At 39.1% G+C, this 13093-nt stretch overlaps 1 protein-coding gene across 7 annotated transcripts in view; it reads right to left on the reverse strand.

Moving 5' to 3' along the window:
- The window catches only part of EXOC7 (exocyst complex component 7), a 44964-nt gene that overhangs the window by 5950 nt on the left and 25921 nt on the right, over window positions 1-13093 (reverse strand). For 6 of the 7 annotated variants that reach the window (XM_081320949.1, XM_081320948.1, XM_081320951.1 and 3 more), the window contains 5 exons: window positions 11450-11548; window positions 10818-10880; window positions 4978-5044; window positions 2154-2219; window positions 1228-1348 (listed from right to left, as the gene is read on the reverse strand). In XM_081320949.1, the coding sequence (XP_081177075.1) occupies window positions 1228-1348; window positions 2154-2219; window positions 4978-5044; window positions 10818-10880; window positions 11450-11548 (416 nt within the window). Of the gene's footprint in view, window positions 1-1227; window positions 1349-2153; window positions 2220-3580; window positions 3620-4977; window positions 5045-10817; window positions 10881-11449; window positions 11549-13093 lie in introns of all 7 variants that reach the window. The other variant, XM_081320953.1, reaches the window with a different exon arrangement.

Here is a 13093-nt window from a genome sequence, read left to right on the forward strand (position 1 = left end):
CAAAGCTGCAGTTTCTAGGGAGGTAAAAACTATTGCTAAGCACATTGATTTGTGCTTAGATTGTAAGCCGTCCTGAGTCTTCGGAGAAGGGCGGGATATAAATGGGATTAAAATAAAAATAAAAAATAAAAAAAATATTACTGTAGCTTGATTTTTTTTAAAAAAACATCCTCTATGCTATGCTTTTTAAGAGTCTAGGATTTTATTCCCTGTCCCAAGACATACTGGATTCCAAACAAGAGATGATGAGAGAATGAAAGTGGCAGGAAATGCACACAAAAACAATAGTTATTTGGTTTGTACAACTGGAGAAGCTTCAGTTGATGGGAATTGCAAGCTGGGAAGACAGGGCATTCCAGGAAAAGCACAGATACCTTCAACTGTACTTGAAGAACATAGAAACTAAAAAGCCAATTCTTTTAAGATTATCAGGACTCAGACTTTTTAAAACATTGGATGCTTCAATGACTGGTGCAAAGTCACCTAGCTGGCTTTCATGGCTAAGGTGAGACTAGAACTCACTGTCTCCTGTTTTCTAGTCCAGCCCCTTCAGCACGGCACCCAACAGGCTCTCATGTATCAGGTTAAAGGGCTGTGGTGATCTCACTGATAGGTAAGCAGAACTCCTGATGCCTTTTCCAGGTTCCTCTGCGCTTTCTTTAATTTTATTTAAGCTAGATAGATTTTCCTGTCCAGTGCTCAAATGATGGCATGTATCAATTTCTTATGGCTCATTACGTATCTGAATAACCTCAACTCCATTTCATTATTCTATGGCCCAGTCAAGTCCAATTATACCAAGAGAAACTACTGCACTAGACATCCCACAGAATCTGCAGAGCTGTACAATAGCGCTCATTTTTCTGAGTTGGAATGATTGGTTATGAAAAATGCAAAACTCCCAGCAGAAAATTATTCCTTAGATTTGTTGGAAAGTACTCTCCGGAACAAAAAGCCCCTCTGCTGACAAGATGAAAGACCTTTAAACACTGAAACTATTCTCTTTTTTTCCACTACCGTACACAAGATAATTGTAACAGAAGAAAGACTTCAAAGGACTTTTTTTTTGGGAAAGCACATAAAAGCAGCAGCAGCAGCAGCAAAAAAAAAAAGAACTCTGCAAAAGAAGGAACAAAAGAAGCTGATGAACAGAACAAAGGAGATAAATGGCAGACGATCCAGTATGTTTATTCTTCCAATGAGCACAAGTGATCTTCTTATACTTACTTTTCAAGGGACTTGAGAATGTAATTGTAGTTGTTAAGCAGGAAGATGGCACTTAATGCTGGGTCCTCATAAACTTTGGATTTACTGAGAAGGTTTAGCTGTAAGTTGCCCAGAACTTTGCCTTTATAAAAAAAAATGCATGAGAGGGGGGAAAAAAGACTACTTGCAAAGTTTTCAAGTTTAACAGATGTGTTAATCCTACCGTACTTTCTGACTGTACTCATTCTAAAATGTAATTTTAGCTATTGTTGTTTTGCATAAATCCTTAATGAAGATCTATTTCAAAAACTCCTGAATAATAGTCTCTCAAGTGTAAAACATCTTTTTCACTAAATGCAGTGAGAAAGTAATTATTTTTTATCTATTTCTTGATAAATGAGCTAAACCTTCATGAAGGATTGAATGGCGGATCTTTCAACTATAAAAAACAAATTAGTAATACATATCAGTGTCCTCTAGATTATTTGGACTCCAATAATCAGAATTCTCAAGCATATCTGACCAGGCAGATTGGGAAACACTAATACAATAAATTTAATGCAGGCTCTGTTATTTATTTATTTCAATAGTTAACTGCAGACGAATTCTGGATGATCTTATCTAAATGAGGTTTCAACTGGCATTTCCCTCTTTTTCTAGATCAGGGCTGTCAAACTGCCGGCCTGTGGGCCAGACGCGTCACCGGGAAACTGCGCCCACCCCATTGCCGATACGTTGCGTGACATCATGTGATGTCGTGAGTTTGACATGTCTGTTCTAGATAGAGATAACATTATCCCACTTCTCAGTCCCTCTACCAACTAAGATCAGCTTGTCAGCACAATCTTATTCTTGTCTTGTCAGAAGTCACTGCACTAAACAAGCCAGGTCAAATGTGCATGGGCCCGAGAAAGGGAAGGTGTTACACACTTGGAAAAATTACTCACAGATGTAAGTGCTTAGCAACCGTCTACTGAACTCTGAACTGTAGCTACTTGCTGAAGAACTAGTCTCTGAAAGGAACAAAAATTAAATTAGTTATCATATGCTATTTAATCATTTAGGTGTGGCCATTTTGTTTCTTCTTTAACCTTCTATTTCTATAAGATCACCCAAAATATTACTTTCTGGATTTATTACAACAAAAAATGCTTTCCCCACCAACTGACAGTTTAATCTCTGAGTCTCAAGTTATCGTTTGCCTGCAGTTTTACTCTCTTCATCACTGGCAATCTCGGCTGGAGATAGTGTGAATGGCTGACCTACCATAGCTGAGAACTTAACATTTGGAGAAAGGGCTCCAATCACCAGAATTTTGATTAGTTTGGAAAATCGTAAATAAAGTAATATAACATTTACAAATACCTCCATCACTGTGAACTGCATTGAAGACTTCTACTATTATGAAACATTTCACAGCTCTTTTAATAAATTGATGGAACTGTGCAGTTTCGCACTGAGTCATCCTCACTCCAAAATTTATTTTGCCATCAGATCCATTAAGGTTGAATTAAAATGCATTTTCATAAAAATTTAACAGCCTTTAATCTATTATCACCTGCAGGCAATACTGAATCTTCTAGGAGAGTAGGGGAATATGCAAGGTTTCTGAACAGGACAGGTTATATAACCAAATAGTAAAATATATGTCATATGCCAATACATGTAACAGAGTCACGACAGCCAATTTCAGCAAACAAAAATAACAGTGTGTATGTTGTCATATGGGTGGGTACAGGGAGAATAATTAAAACCTTTCTTTGTTTATCATTTTCCCAAAGCAAATTTCTCTTACCAAGCTGCCCTCCCATCTCCATCTTAATGAGATTTCAGTTGTGGAATCAGAAATAAGAGATGCACCCTTAGCCATATCAGGAACAAAAGTATGTGGATGGCATTAGTTCGAACAGAAGAACTGTAACCCAGCAATAATTATTCCCTCTTTCTGTTTCTTGTTCAAAAGCAGAGCTTTATCAACATTGCTTTTTTTAAAAAAAAACATGATGGAAAGAATGGCTCGTGGTATATTTGATGATATGTGTGTATAATGTGCTATTTGCTCAGAAGAGTGGTTAAATTCTTCAGATGAAGGGCAAATCACCTGGCACCATCAACAACAGCTTTGTCCTGCTTTACAGATGCTTAACCTTTATGAAAACAGGCAGCGGCATACCAGCTATACGTGCAGGAAAAATAACTAGCCCCCGTGATTTTGACGTTTTCAGACAACCAGGTAGGCTTTTTTTTCTGAGAGTGATTTAAAAAAAACACACAACTAAACAGAAATCTGTAAGTAGATACAAAGAGAGAAAGAGAGATTGAGACAGTAGTATTAGCAATGCATGCGGAGAGTACAAATAGTGCTGCTGCTTACCTCTGGGATCTAAAGGTATATTGTATGTGTCCCCAAGAACTACAGAATTTAAGGCAGAATTGAGGTGAAAGGATTGAAAGGGGGGAAAAAAGAAAGAAGGAAATAAAGAAAGGCAAAGTTCAAAAAGACAGGTTAGAAACAACCATACTTTCCAGAACAAAGCAGAAGATACCAACAGATAGTGCTATGGATTTGGCAGAGGGGAGCCCCTTCTTTTTAGAGGGTGCCATCTTATCCCCCACCTAGTCGGAAGCCAGCCGCACTGAATTCAGTGGTGCTCACCCTTCAATAGGCGGGTAAAGACTGCAGCCTGAACTGCCAGTCTCAGCTGTGACATTCTGCCTCAAGTAGGCAAAACTGAACGGCAGAAGCCAAAGAAATTCTTCCCTAGCTTTTTTTTTAAAAAATTTTTTTAGTACATTCTGTTCTGTGAATTGGTTTTCCTGGAATCCAAAAAGAGGTTTTGAGGAAGTTTGGGATTGATAAATATCTCATTCGCTTTCTATAGTTTTCACGTTTTCCCTCACTTCTGCATCAGTTTGAAAAAAACACAAAACCATGTTGTGTGGGCTGATTTTAGTTTCACTAATAACCAGCAGCCACTGTAAGGGTCAGTTAAGAAGCTGGCTCTATAACTGCCTTTATCCAAAAAACCTTTTTAGCAAGTGAAGAAGGCATAAAGGTAGCGACACGGACAGAATTTGATGTTTTAAATATTGTTTGGTAGCTGTTAACATGCAAGATGCAGGTGCACAAGTTAAACCTTCTTAGCATGGATCTGACTGGACAAAAATGATGTCCATTTTAAAGACCTCAAGGAAAGTCACAATAAAGGAAACAAAAACATTATAATTACGTAGGAAAACACTCCTGAAATAATCATCAATAGCTATGTTACACATCCTGAAAGGTTAATATGAAAGCCAGTGATGTGATTTTTGCTCTTAACAGAAATAAGGACTTCAAAACTTCTCACTGTCTTCTATCAAATAGCCCCTCAGAATCAAATGAATGTTCTGTGCTGCTATGGCCGGGTTATAAAATCCAACTAATAACTTTGCCACACATTGAGAACGACCTGGGAAATGTGATTTCACTAAAAGATGCTGGATTTTGGAGACAAAAGGCCATTTTACATGCCTCCTTTTTAAGTTTTCAAGGACCCCAAAGCTAGCAACACATTTAGAGGCTGATAAGAAAAGCCAGAGCGCTCTCTAGGCTTATTTATAATTACTTAAGACAGTAGCAGTTTTTACTGCAACCAGACCAAAAGCAGAATTCTGAGTATGCAAGAAGTGAATAAGACACATCCTTGTAAGGAGGTTTGACTTCAAAGCAAGCAAAGGAAGCAATTTAATCAGTGCCAGGAACTCATTCGTGAGTCTTGGTGTAGGTACCTTGGGATGCCAGCATGGCCCCCGCAGTCTCTTGAAAATCCAGCAGTTGCTGCAGGAAGAGAATGGCCTACAAAGAGAAAGGAAAAAGAACTTTAGAATGAAATCTCTGATCCATCCAGCCTACTACTCTCTGCTGACTGGGAGCAGCTCATCCGGTGACAGAGAGAACTCTTTTCTAGTCTTACCCGAAGACGATAGCAACTGGAGACTTCTGGATGGTAAACAGGGCAGACTACCGGTGGCACATTTCCACAAAAACAGTAGGGATGTCACAGAGGAAAAGACTGACAGTTGAGCAATATGCTCAAGCAGGAGCCATCAGATCCCCCATACAAACTCTGGTGGTGGTGGTGGTGGTGGTGGGGAGCTTCTTGTAAAAAAGCCCACAGGATGCAGAGAGACTCTGGGCAATTTGTGACTAGAGCGCCAGGAGCTGTGGAAGAAAACGCCACGCTCATAGCTTTGCGTGAGGCCTGTTTAAAAGACACTGGGTATGTCCAATCCACTTTTAAAGCACGTTTAAATAGAGCAAATTTAAAGTCATAAAGACCTTAGAGCAGTGATGGCGAACCTTTTAGAGACCGAGTGCCCAAACTGCAACCCAAAACCCAGTTATGAATCGTTGGGTGGCGGGTGGGCATGGCCCGCTTGGTGGGCGTGGCCAATTGGGTAGGCTTGGCTATGGTGGTAACGGCTGGCTGCGTGGGACTAAAAAGTTCAATCAATCAATCTCAACTTTGCAAGATCTTTTTTTTCCCGCGAGAAGTTGAAATTGATTGATTGATTGAACCTTTTTTTTTTTTGCACACGGTGGCAGAGGCCTAAAGCGAAACGATTTTATAAAACTCAGCTGAAGGCCCAGGACTGGGGCGATGGTCTGCGTGCCCACAGAGAGGGCTCTGTGTGCCTCTGTGCCACGCGTGCCATAGGTTTGCCACCACGGCCTTAGAGCAATAGGATAACTAAAGCCACTTGGATGAGTATAACTTCAATCTGGGAAAGACTAAAGTAAAAAGAACGAAGCCAATTGTAAAGATTTAAAAGGAATTAAATGCAAAAAGATTACCAGAATTTTGGAATAAGAGTTAAATTTCAAACAACTGCCTCATTTGAATTATGTTCTTGAATTAAATAAATATATAATATATATCTACCAGTGTCCCTGACTTAAAACCATTTTTTTAGTGACTGTTCAATGTTACAATGACACTGAAAAAAGTGAGTTATGACCATTTTTCACACTTATGACCACTGCAGCATCCCCATGATCATGTGCACAAAATTCAGGCACTTGGCAACTCGCATGTATTTATGACAGTTGCACTGTCCTGGGATCACGTAATCACCATTTGTAGCCTTCCCAGCTGACTTCCAACTAGCAAAGTCAATGGGAGAAGCCAGATTCACAATAACATGACTCATTTAACATCTACAATGATTCGCTTAACGTGGAAAAAAAGGTCATTAAATGGGACACAACTCATGTAACTGTCTTGCTTAGCAGCAGAAATTTTGAGCACAATTGTGGTCGTAAGTTGAGGACTACCTAAAAATGTTTACATTTGTTAAGGAAGTTGATTGGTTGACAATGTTAAAGAAATAAGTAGGGAAAGATGAAGGGGGGGAAAGGGGAAGATGAAGAGCATGGGATTACAGAAGTACGAAGTGCTGAAAGGGACCCACAGTTAGTCCTAGAGTTATGACCAGTCATTTAGCAAATGTCCGAAGTTAGGACAGACTTCCACAGAGCTAGTTACAAACCATTTCATAGATCTGGCAATTGATACCCCCCCCCAGGGATTATGTGACTGCATTTTGGGCACTTGGCTACTCGCTTGCATTTACAGCTGTTTGCAGAGTCCAACAGTCACATGAAACACAATTTTAATCTTTTTGGCTGGAAACAGGCATGTACTTCCTGGAAATAAGCCAACTGTAATGTTGGCTTAATAAAAGGTCCTTAAGTAGGGTAGGGTCATATGGTAATTTGCTTAATAATCACCATCAACCCAAACTCTAGGCTCAATTATGGTTGTGAGTCAAGGATTACTGTTATGGACACAAAAATAGAAGCCTCTGTTTAATTTTTTTACTGCCCTTTTATGGATTACAAATTTGAAATAAAGAATAATGGTTATTACTAAATGGAGTGAAAGTTATAAGATGGAGGAGAGGCATGTTGGACCACTACAGAAGAATGTACAGTATTTGTTTACGATAAATACGTTTACAGAAAAGTATACTATTTTGTCAACCAACAAGATTATTATAAGTATATAAAATGGAGATATAATGAATTACCACAGTGAAAGATAAATATGTTTTCAGAATACTAAATCTTCTCAATTAAATTTCATTTTTAAAACAAGAAAAAGAGGAGTCAGGGTTGAAATTCAAAACCTTTGTTTATATAGCCTGTACGCTCATTGATCTCAATGGATTTTTAAAAAATTTACTGGGGTATTCCTCCATTTTGTTTTTTAAAAGATCAGTTCTAAATCCATTAAGAAAGGACATATGTATTCTGGGAAACCCATGTCAAGAAGCCATTGGTATCAAAATAATATAAAAATACAAGCCTCTATTAAGCACAATCCTAAATACCATCTAATTCAGAGCTTGAAATAAAGCAGATCTCTTTCTACGGAAGGAATCTGAGGCTTAGAATATTATTTACATTTTTGTTCTGTTGCTCAAGCAATAAATCAATTGTCCATGTGAAAGGATAAACCACCTATGTGTGAAATATGCAGCACGTAACAGCCCTTCACTTTCTTTCCATTAGTGCAAAGCATAAACAAGAGATCCTGACCAACAGCACATGTAAACTGATGCTGAGAATCTCCCTCAGACGTATTTGTGGTTCTCACCATTTAAAAGGTTTTTTAAAAATAAAAATAGTGACAACAATTTTGTTATCCATGTTTAAAAGGCTGTATTGAGGGAAGACAATTTTGCAAAGTAAATAAATCCTTGTGAGGAAAATTCTGCTCCAGGCATACAGTATTATCTTATCAGCATCCCTCCCTGTGCTTATACAGTTATAAGCAAACATACAAGACCAGCTGCATCCTACATATTTAATGTATTTTGTAGTTTAACTCTCAGCTGAAATGCGTGAACAGCTGCTCAGAGATCATTTACAACTGAGCCTCAACAGGAATTCTCCTTCAATGCTGCTTGATTGATCACGTTCCCCACTCTGTCATCTCTTCCTGAATTGTCAGGACTTTGCTGCTTCCTCCTTTAAAACCACAGAGATACTCTTTACCAACCTCTTGAGATCCACCTATGCCTTCCTACTTGCCATTCCTGCTGTTTTCCTTAGCAAGCTGAACTCTTCTTTTGCTACTCCAGAGGAGAGGAGATCACAAAGCAACACAATACTCCTGTCAGAGCCTATGAATTTTTAAACAGACAGACTTCATTTCTGACGAAAGTCTTGGCAATGTTAGCAAAGACTAGCAGAGGAAGAGGAACTGAGGAACATTTCCTGCTTGCATGCAAATCCTAGGAAGATATTGTGCCTAGTCGTTGCCAGATTGGAATCCCAAAGATGTTATTTTCAAATTTATTTATTTATTTTATTTTAATTCCATTTATATCCCGCCCTTCTCCGAAGACTCAGGGCGGCTTACAAGCTTAGCAGTAGCCTTCATTCTATGTATATGCCTGCTTATTAGGGCTTTCACACACACACCCCAAGTGGCATTATTACAAAGTCAGCTTATTGCCCCCAACAATCTGGGTGGAACATTCTTGACTAATGTCAGAAATAACCAAAGATAAGCCAGGTTAGTGTTTGCATGCAACGCTAGTACTTTCTAGTGCAGAAGAGTATGGTGGATCTCATTGTCCTTCCCAATTGGAAGAGAGACCATGGAAAAAAGCAGAAAAGAACAAAAAAGGCAGAACAGCCAGTTGCCAGCTGAATGAGCTGAAGCAAAAGGACTGAGTATCTCAGCTATGTACTTCATGGAATCCAGAGTTAGAGGGGCTTTTCCAAGATTTAATCTTAGAAGCCAAAATAAAACACTTTTATGATAGTTAATTTTTCCCCCCTCATGTTTGGGATATTTGTTTATTTCATGTTCTGGGCTCAGGAAAAGACTTTTATAATAGCATCCCAGTCCCAATTAAGTCTGTCTTGTTATTTTACTGCTATGGCAGACAAAAATATTGTCAACAATATCATTGTAATTTTTATGGTCTTAGTACAGGGGTCTTCAAACTTGGCCCTTTTATGACTTGTGGACTTCAACTCCCAGAATTCCTCAGCCAGGGCTGAGGAATTCTGGGAGTTGAAGTCCACAAGTCATAAAAGGGCCAAGTTTGAAGACCCCTGTCTTAACACTTAACATAGCCAAGCAAAGTAACAACAAAATGTTTCCAAACACACCTATATCTTTTTCAGAAAGAAGTGGTCTTCTTTGACAGAATGACTGTGATACTTAAAATAGGAAATGTTAAGGATGTCTGTACCAGCTCAGCTGTCCATTTCCAGAAACCCATTTTGATTCCCAATCATAGCACGTTAATGCTGTACAGGTAGTCCTTATGACCACAATTGAACCCCAAATTTATGTTGCCAAGTGAGAAATGTTTTGCCCCATTTTACTTTTCTTGTCACATTTGTTAACTGAATCACTGCAGTTGTTAAATTAGTAACACGGTTATTAAGCGAATCTGGTTCTCCATTGACTTTGCTTGTCAGGAGGTCCCATAAGGTGCACCACATGATTCCAGGACACTGCAACCGTCATAAATATGAATCAGTTGTCAAGCATCTGAATATAAATCATGTGACCATGGGGATGCTGCAATGGGGATAAGTGTGAAAAACGGTCAAAAGTCACTTTTTTCAGTGTTGTTGTAACTTCAAACGGTCACTAAACCAACTGTACAAACATCATGACTTCTTACTGAGGAATATATAATCTATCATGGTACACCAGCCTTTCTCAGTCTACGTCTTCTAGATGTAGTCCTATCCATCTGGAACAGCGGTCCCCAACCCACGGTCCATGGACCAGTACCGAGCCGCGGCATGCCAGCAGCCGGTCCGCACAAGCAAAGCCCCATCCGTGGGATGCAGGCAACACACAAAACACCCCTCTGGTCCGCAGAAAAACCTCTCTCCACGGAACCGGTCCCTGGTACCCAAAAGGTTGGGGACCTCTGATCTAGAAGACAAACTGAGAAAAGCTGGTGTACCCCGATAGATAATATATTTCCCAAAATTCCCAATTCAAGGAAGAGATTTTTAGCAGAAGGAGTGTTAGATTGGCTAACATAGGCTTGAGAGTCATGTTTGTGACCTGGAAGGACAACGTCCTGTGAAGAAATCCTAAATAGTACTTCAGTAGATAGATCTGTGTATGTATTTCTGAATTTGCGTAACCGATGCGACAACTGGACGATACAAATGGTGGAAAGTGTGTAAAAGAAAAGCATTAAAAAGTTAATAAAGCTATAGCAGGTCCCTAATGTGTTGCAAGTATTCATAGGTTCTGGGTTTGGAGCTAGGGATAACACGGCTCCCATTTAAGTCACATTTCTTCTTTAGCATACAACGTAAGAACCAGAAAGAAGAGAGAAGTATGCAAAACCTTTATCCTTGTCTCAGCAAAAGTTCTATAAACTACATAAAATGAGAGAAGAAAAATGCCTAAGCAGAAGTTGTAGATATGATACTAATTCCAATAGACTAATCCCAGGCTCTGACAGGAAAAGTAGTTTAATCATACAAAATTAAGTTTCTCCCACTACTGCAAAACAAAAGAGAAGGGGTCATTTATAGGCTTGATGTTACCAAGACACTCTGAATTGTTTTCACATACATTGCTGGTGAGTTCATGAACTGTCCCATCTTTTGGCATATTATATTCCTTATCTGGATTGTTCTAGAAAGGAAAAAAAACATTGATGAAATAGTTAAGAACGGTTTAAAATGATTATCTTCTCTTTTTACAAAGAGTCGCCTGAACCACAAGATGGGTGGCAAATAACTTTGATAAATAAATTTGATTTGATAAATTATATGAATGAATTGAACCGCCTCACTCTTTCCATGGCCCTAAAGACCAAGGGCACCACCTACTGGTAACTGGGGGAAAAGATGCTTGGATAGATGCATATTTTAAGCTACCTCCATCAGTATGTTTGATTTACACATAATTAATGTTCTCTTTTTCAGTCAGACGAAATGCAGAGATTTTAAAAGGGCGAGAACTTTGTTATATGGTTGGAAATGCCTCTGACTGAGAGGTATTATCCAATGCACTTACTCAGAAATGTGCCTTACGTTCAAGAAAACATAGACAGATTTCCTTTCTCTTCTCCAGGACAGCTTCTGGAGTTTGTGATTATTACTGCAAAATTAACTGAAACATTAACTGAAATATTTCCACAAGCTTGTTGGATTGCTTTTGGTGGCAAAGAGATAATTCACCACCAGTGGGATGATAATTACCTTGATATTGTCTGCAAAATGTTCCAGAGCCTTGGCTCCTGTGGTCTCCATTGAGGTTATGAGGCTTGGTAACTTATTCTTAGTGCTGGCTGCAGTACCCTGAAATATGAGTCACAGCATAAAAACAATTGAAAAACAGGGATAGCAACTAATAGAAACTGACAACGAAGCAAATAACTCAAGAGTTCTGTTGTGGCATAAAGATCTCACATAAGGTTTACATCAGAATCAGGAAAGCTTAAAACTTTCTCGATTAAATGCCTTGCTAGGCACAGCATGTGCTCCCTGACAGATTGAATCTTATCTAATATTACTCCATTTCCTGCCTCAGCTGAGCATGTGCATTAAAGTATTTCTCATTATCGTACAAGGCAGCTTAACTTATCACCATTAATTTGAGAAGTTAAGACTCCCAAAACAATGTTCCATGCTTTTAGGGGCAAATCTACTTAAGCGACTAACCTTAATGGCATTGGGCCTGGTTACTTGAGAGACTGCCTGTCTCCCATAACATCTATCAGGCCAATTCAATCCTGCAGGTTCCTTCACTTAAGCAATGTCATTTCTCAGGACCCTGGAAGTGCATCTTCTCTTGAGGTAGCACCTGCCCTCAGGAACAAGGTTTCCCTCGAGATCTGGATAGCCTCCACTGTACTGTTGAAGAGCGGTAAAGACCCAGCTCTTTATCTAGACCTCTCACTTCATCTCAGTGAGAGGTCTAGATAATCCAGATAAGGAATTGTTAATTTTTTCCTTCATGTTTTATTGTATTTTCTTTATTACCATCATTGAGGTTCAGGCAGCACGCAAGTTTAAATAATAATAATTACAACAATAGCAATGTCTAACCTGGGTCCTGTAAGAATTGACATTGCATCTGTGTGAAATGAACCCTATATATATGAAAACTCTCTGGAAGTTTCAGAGACTGTACAATTCAGCTGTATACCTCTGGGCAGAAGGAAGCATATCACCACTATTCCTTATGCTGATTTCCCTGCTCTTGCAATGCAATTTAATATTTGCTATCCTTATGAAAGTCCATCTTGGTGTAGTTCCACTATATGGATAGAAATTATTTTCCTTTTGTTTCTCTTAATGATTTATATGGCCAGGCATTTCACAGCAGTGAGTCTGCTGTGTTTGTTTTCAGAGATGCCCTCTTTCCAGTTTCCACCTTTACATTTGGTCAGGCTGAAAGAGATTAGGAATAAGATCAGAGTACCACCACCTTTGCTATGAACCCCTGCTTGGAGACTTGGAGACCCTTTTCTTAGTGACAATAAAAAAACATTGAGTTGGTCATGTGGGATCTGTTTTATACTTTATGTGGGACACTCATCAATTTTATTATTACTGACATTGAATGAAAGCTAATGATACTGTATATCTCTTTCCTGAGCAAGCAAGCAAGAGATGTATGTAGTAGAGGTCCTGACCTGGTGCTCGAGAAGGCTGTGAGGGACAGGATGAAGCAGAGCAGAGTAATTTTATCAAGAGGGAGATACTATTTCTTCAGTTTCCAGAACTCTGAATGAAATGGTAGTACCATCAAGGAGCAGGCCTGCCACTTGGGGTTCCTCCTAGACTTGTGGCTCCTAATGAAACAGGAACAGCAGGTGGAAGTAGTAATCACCAACCGGT

This window comes from Vipera berus (assembly GCF_964194415.1).
Source record: "Vipera berus genome assembly, chromosome: 2".
Classification (NCBI taxonomy): Eukaryota; Metazoa; Chordata; class Lepidosauria; order Squamata; family Viperidae; genus Vipera; species Vipera berus.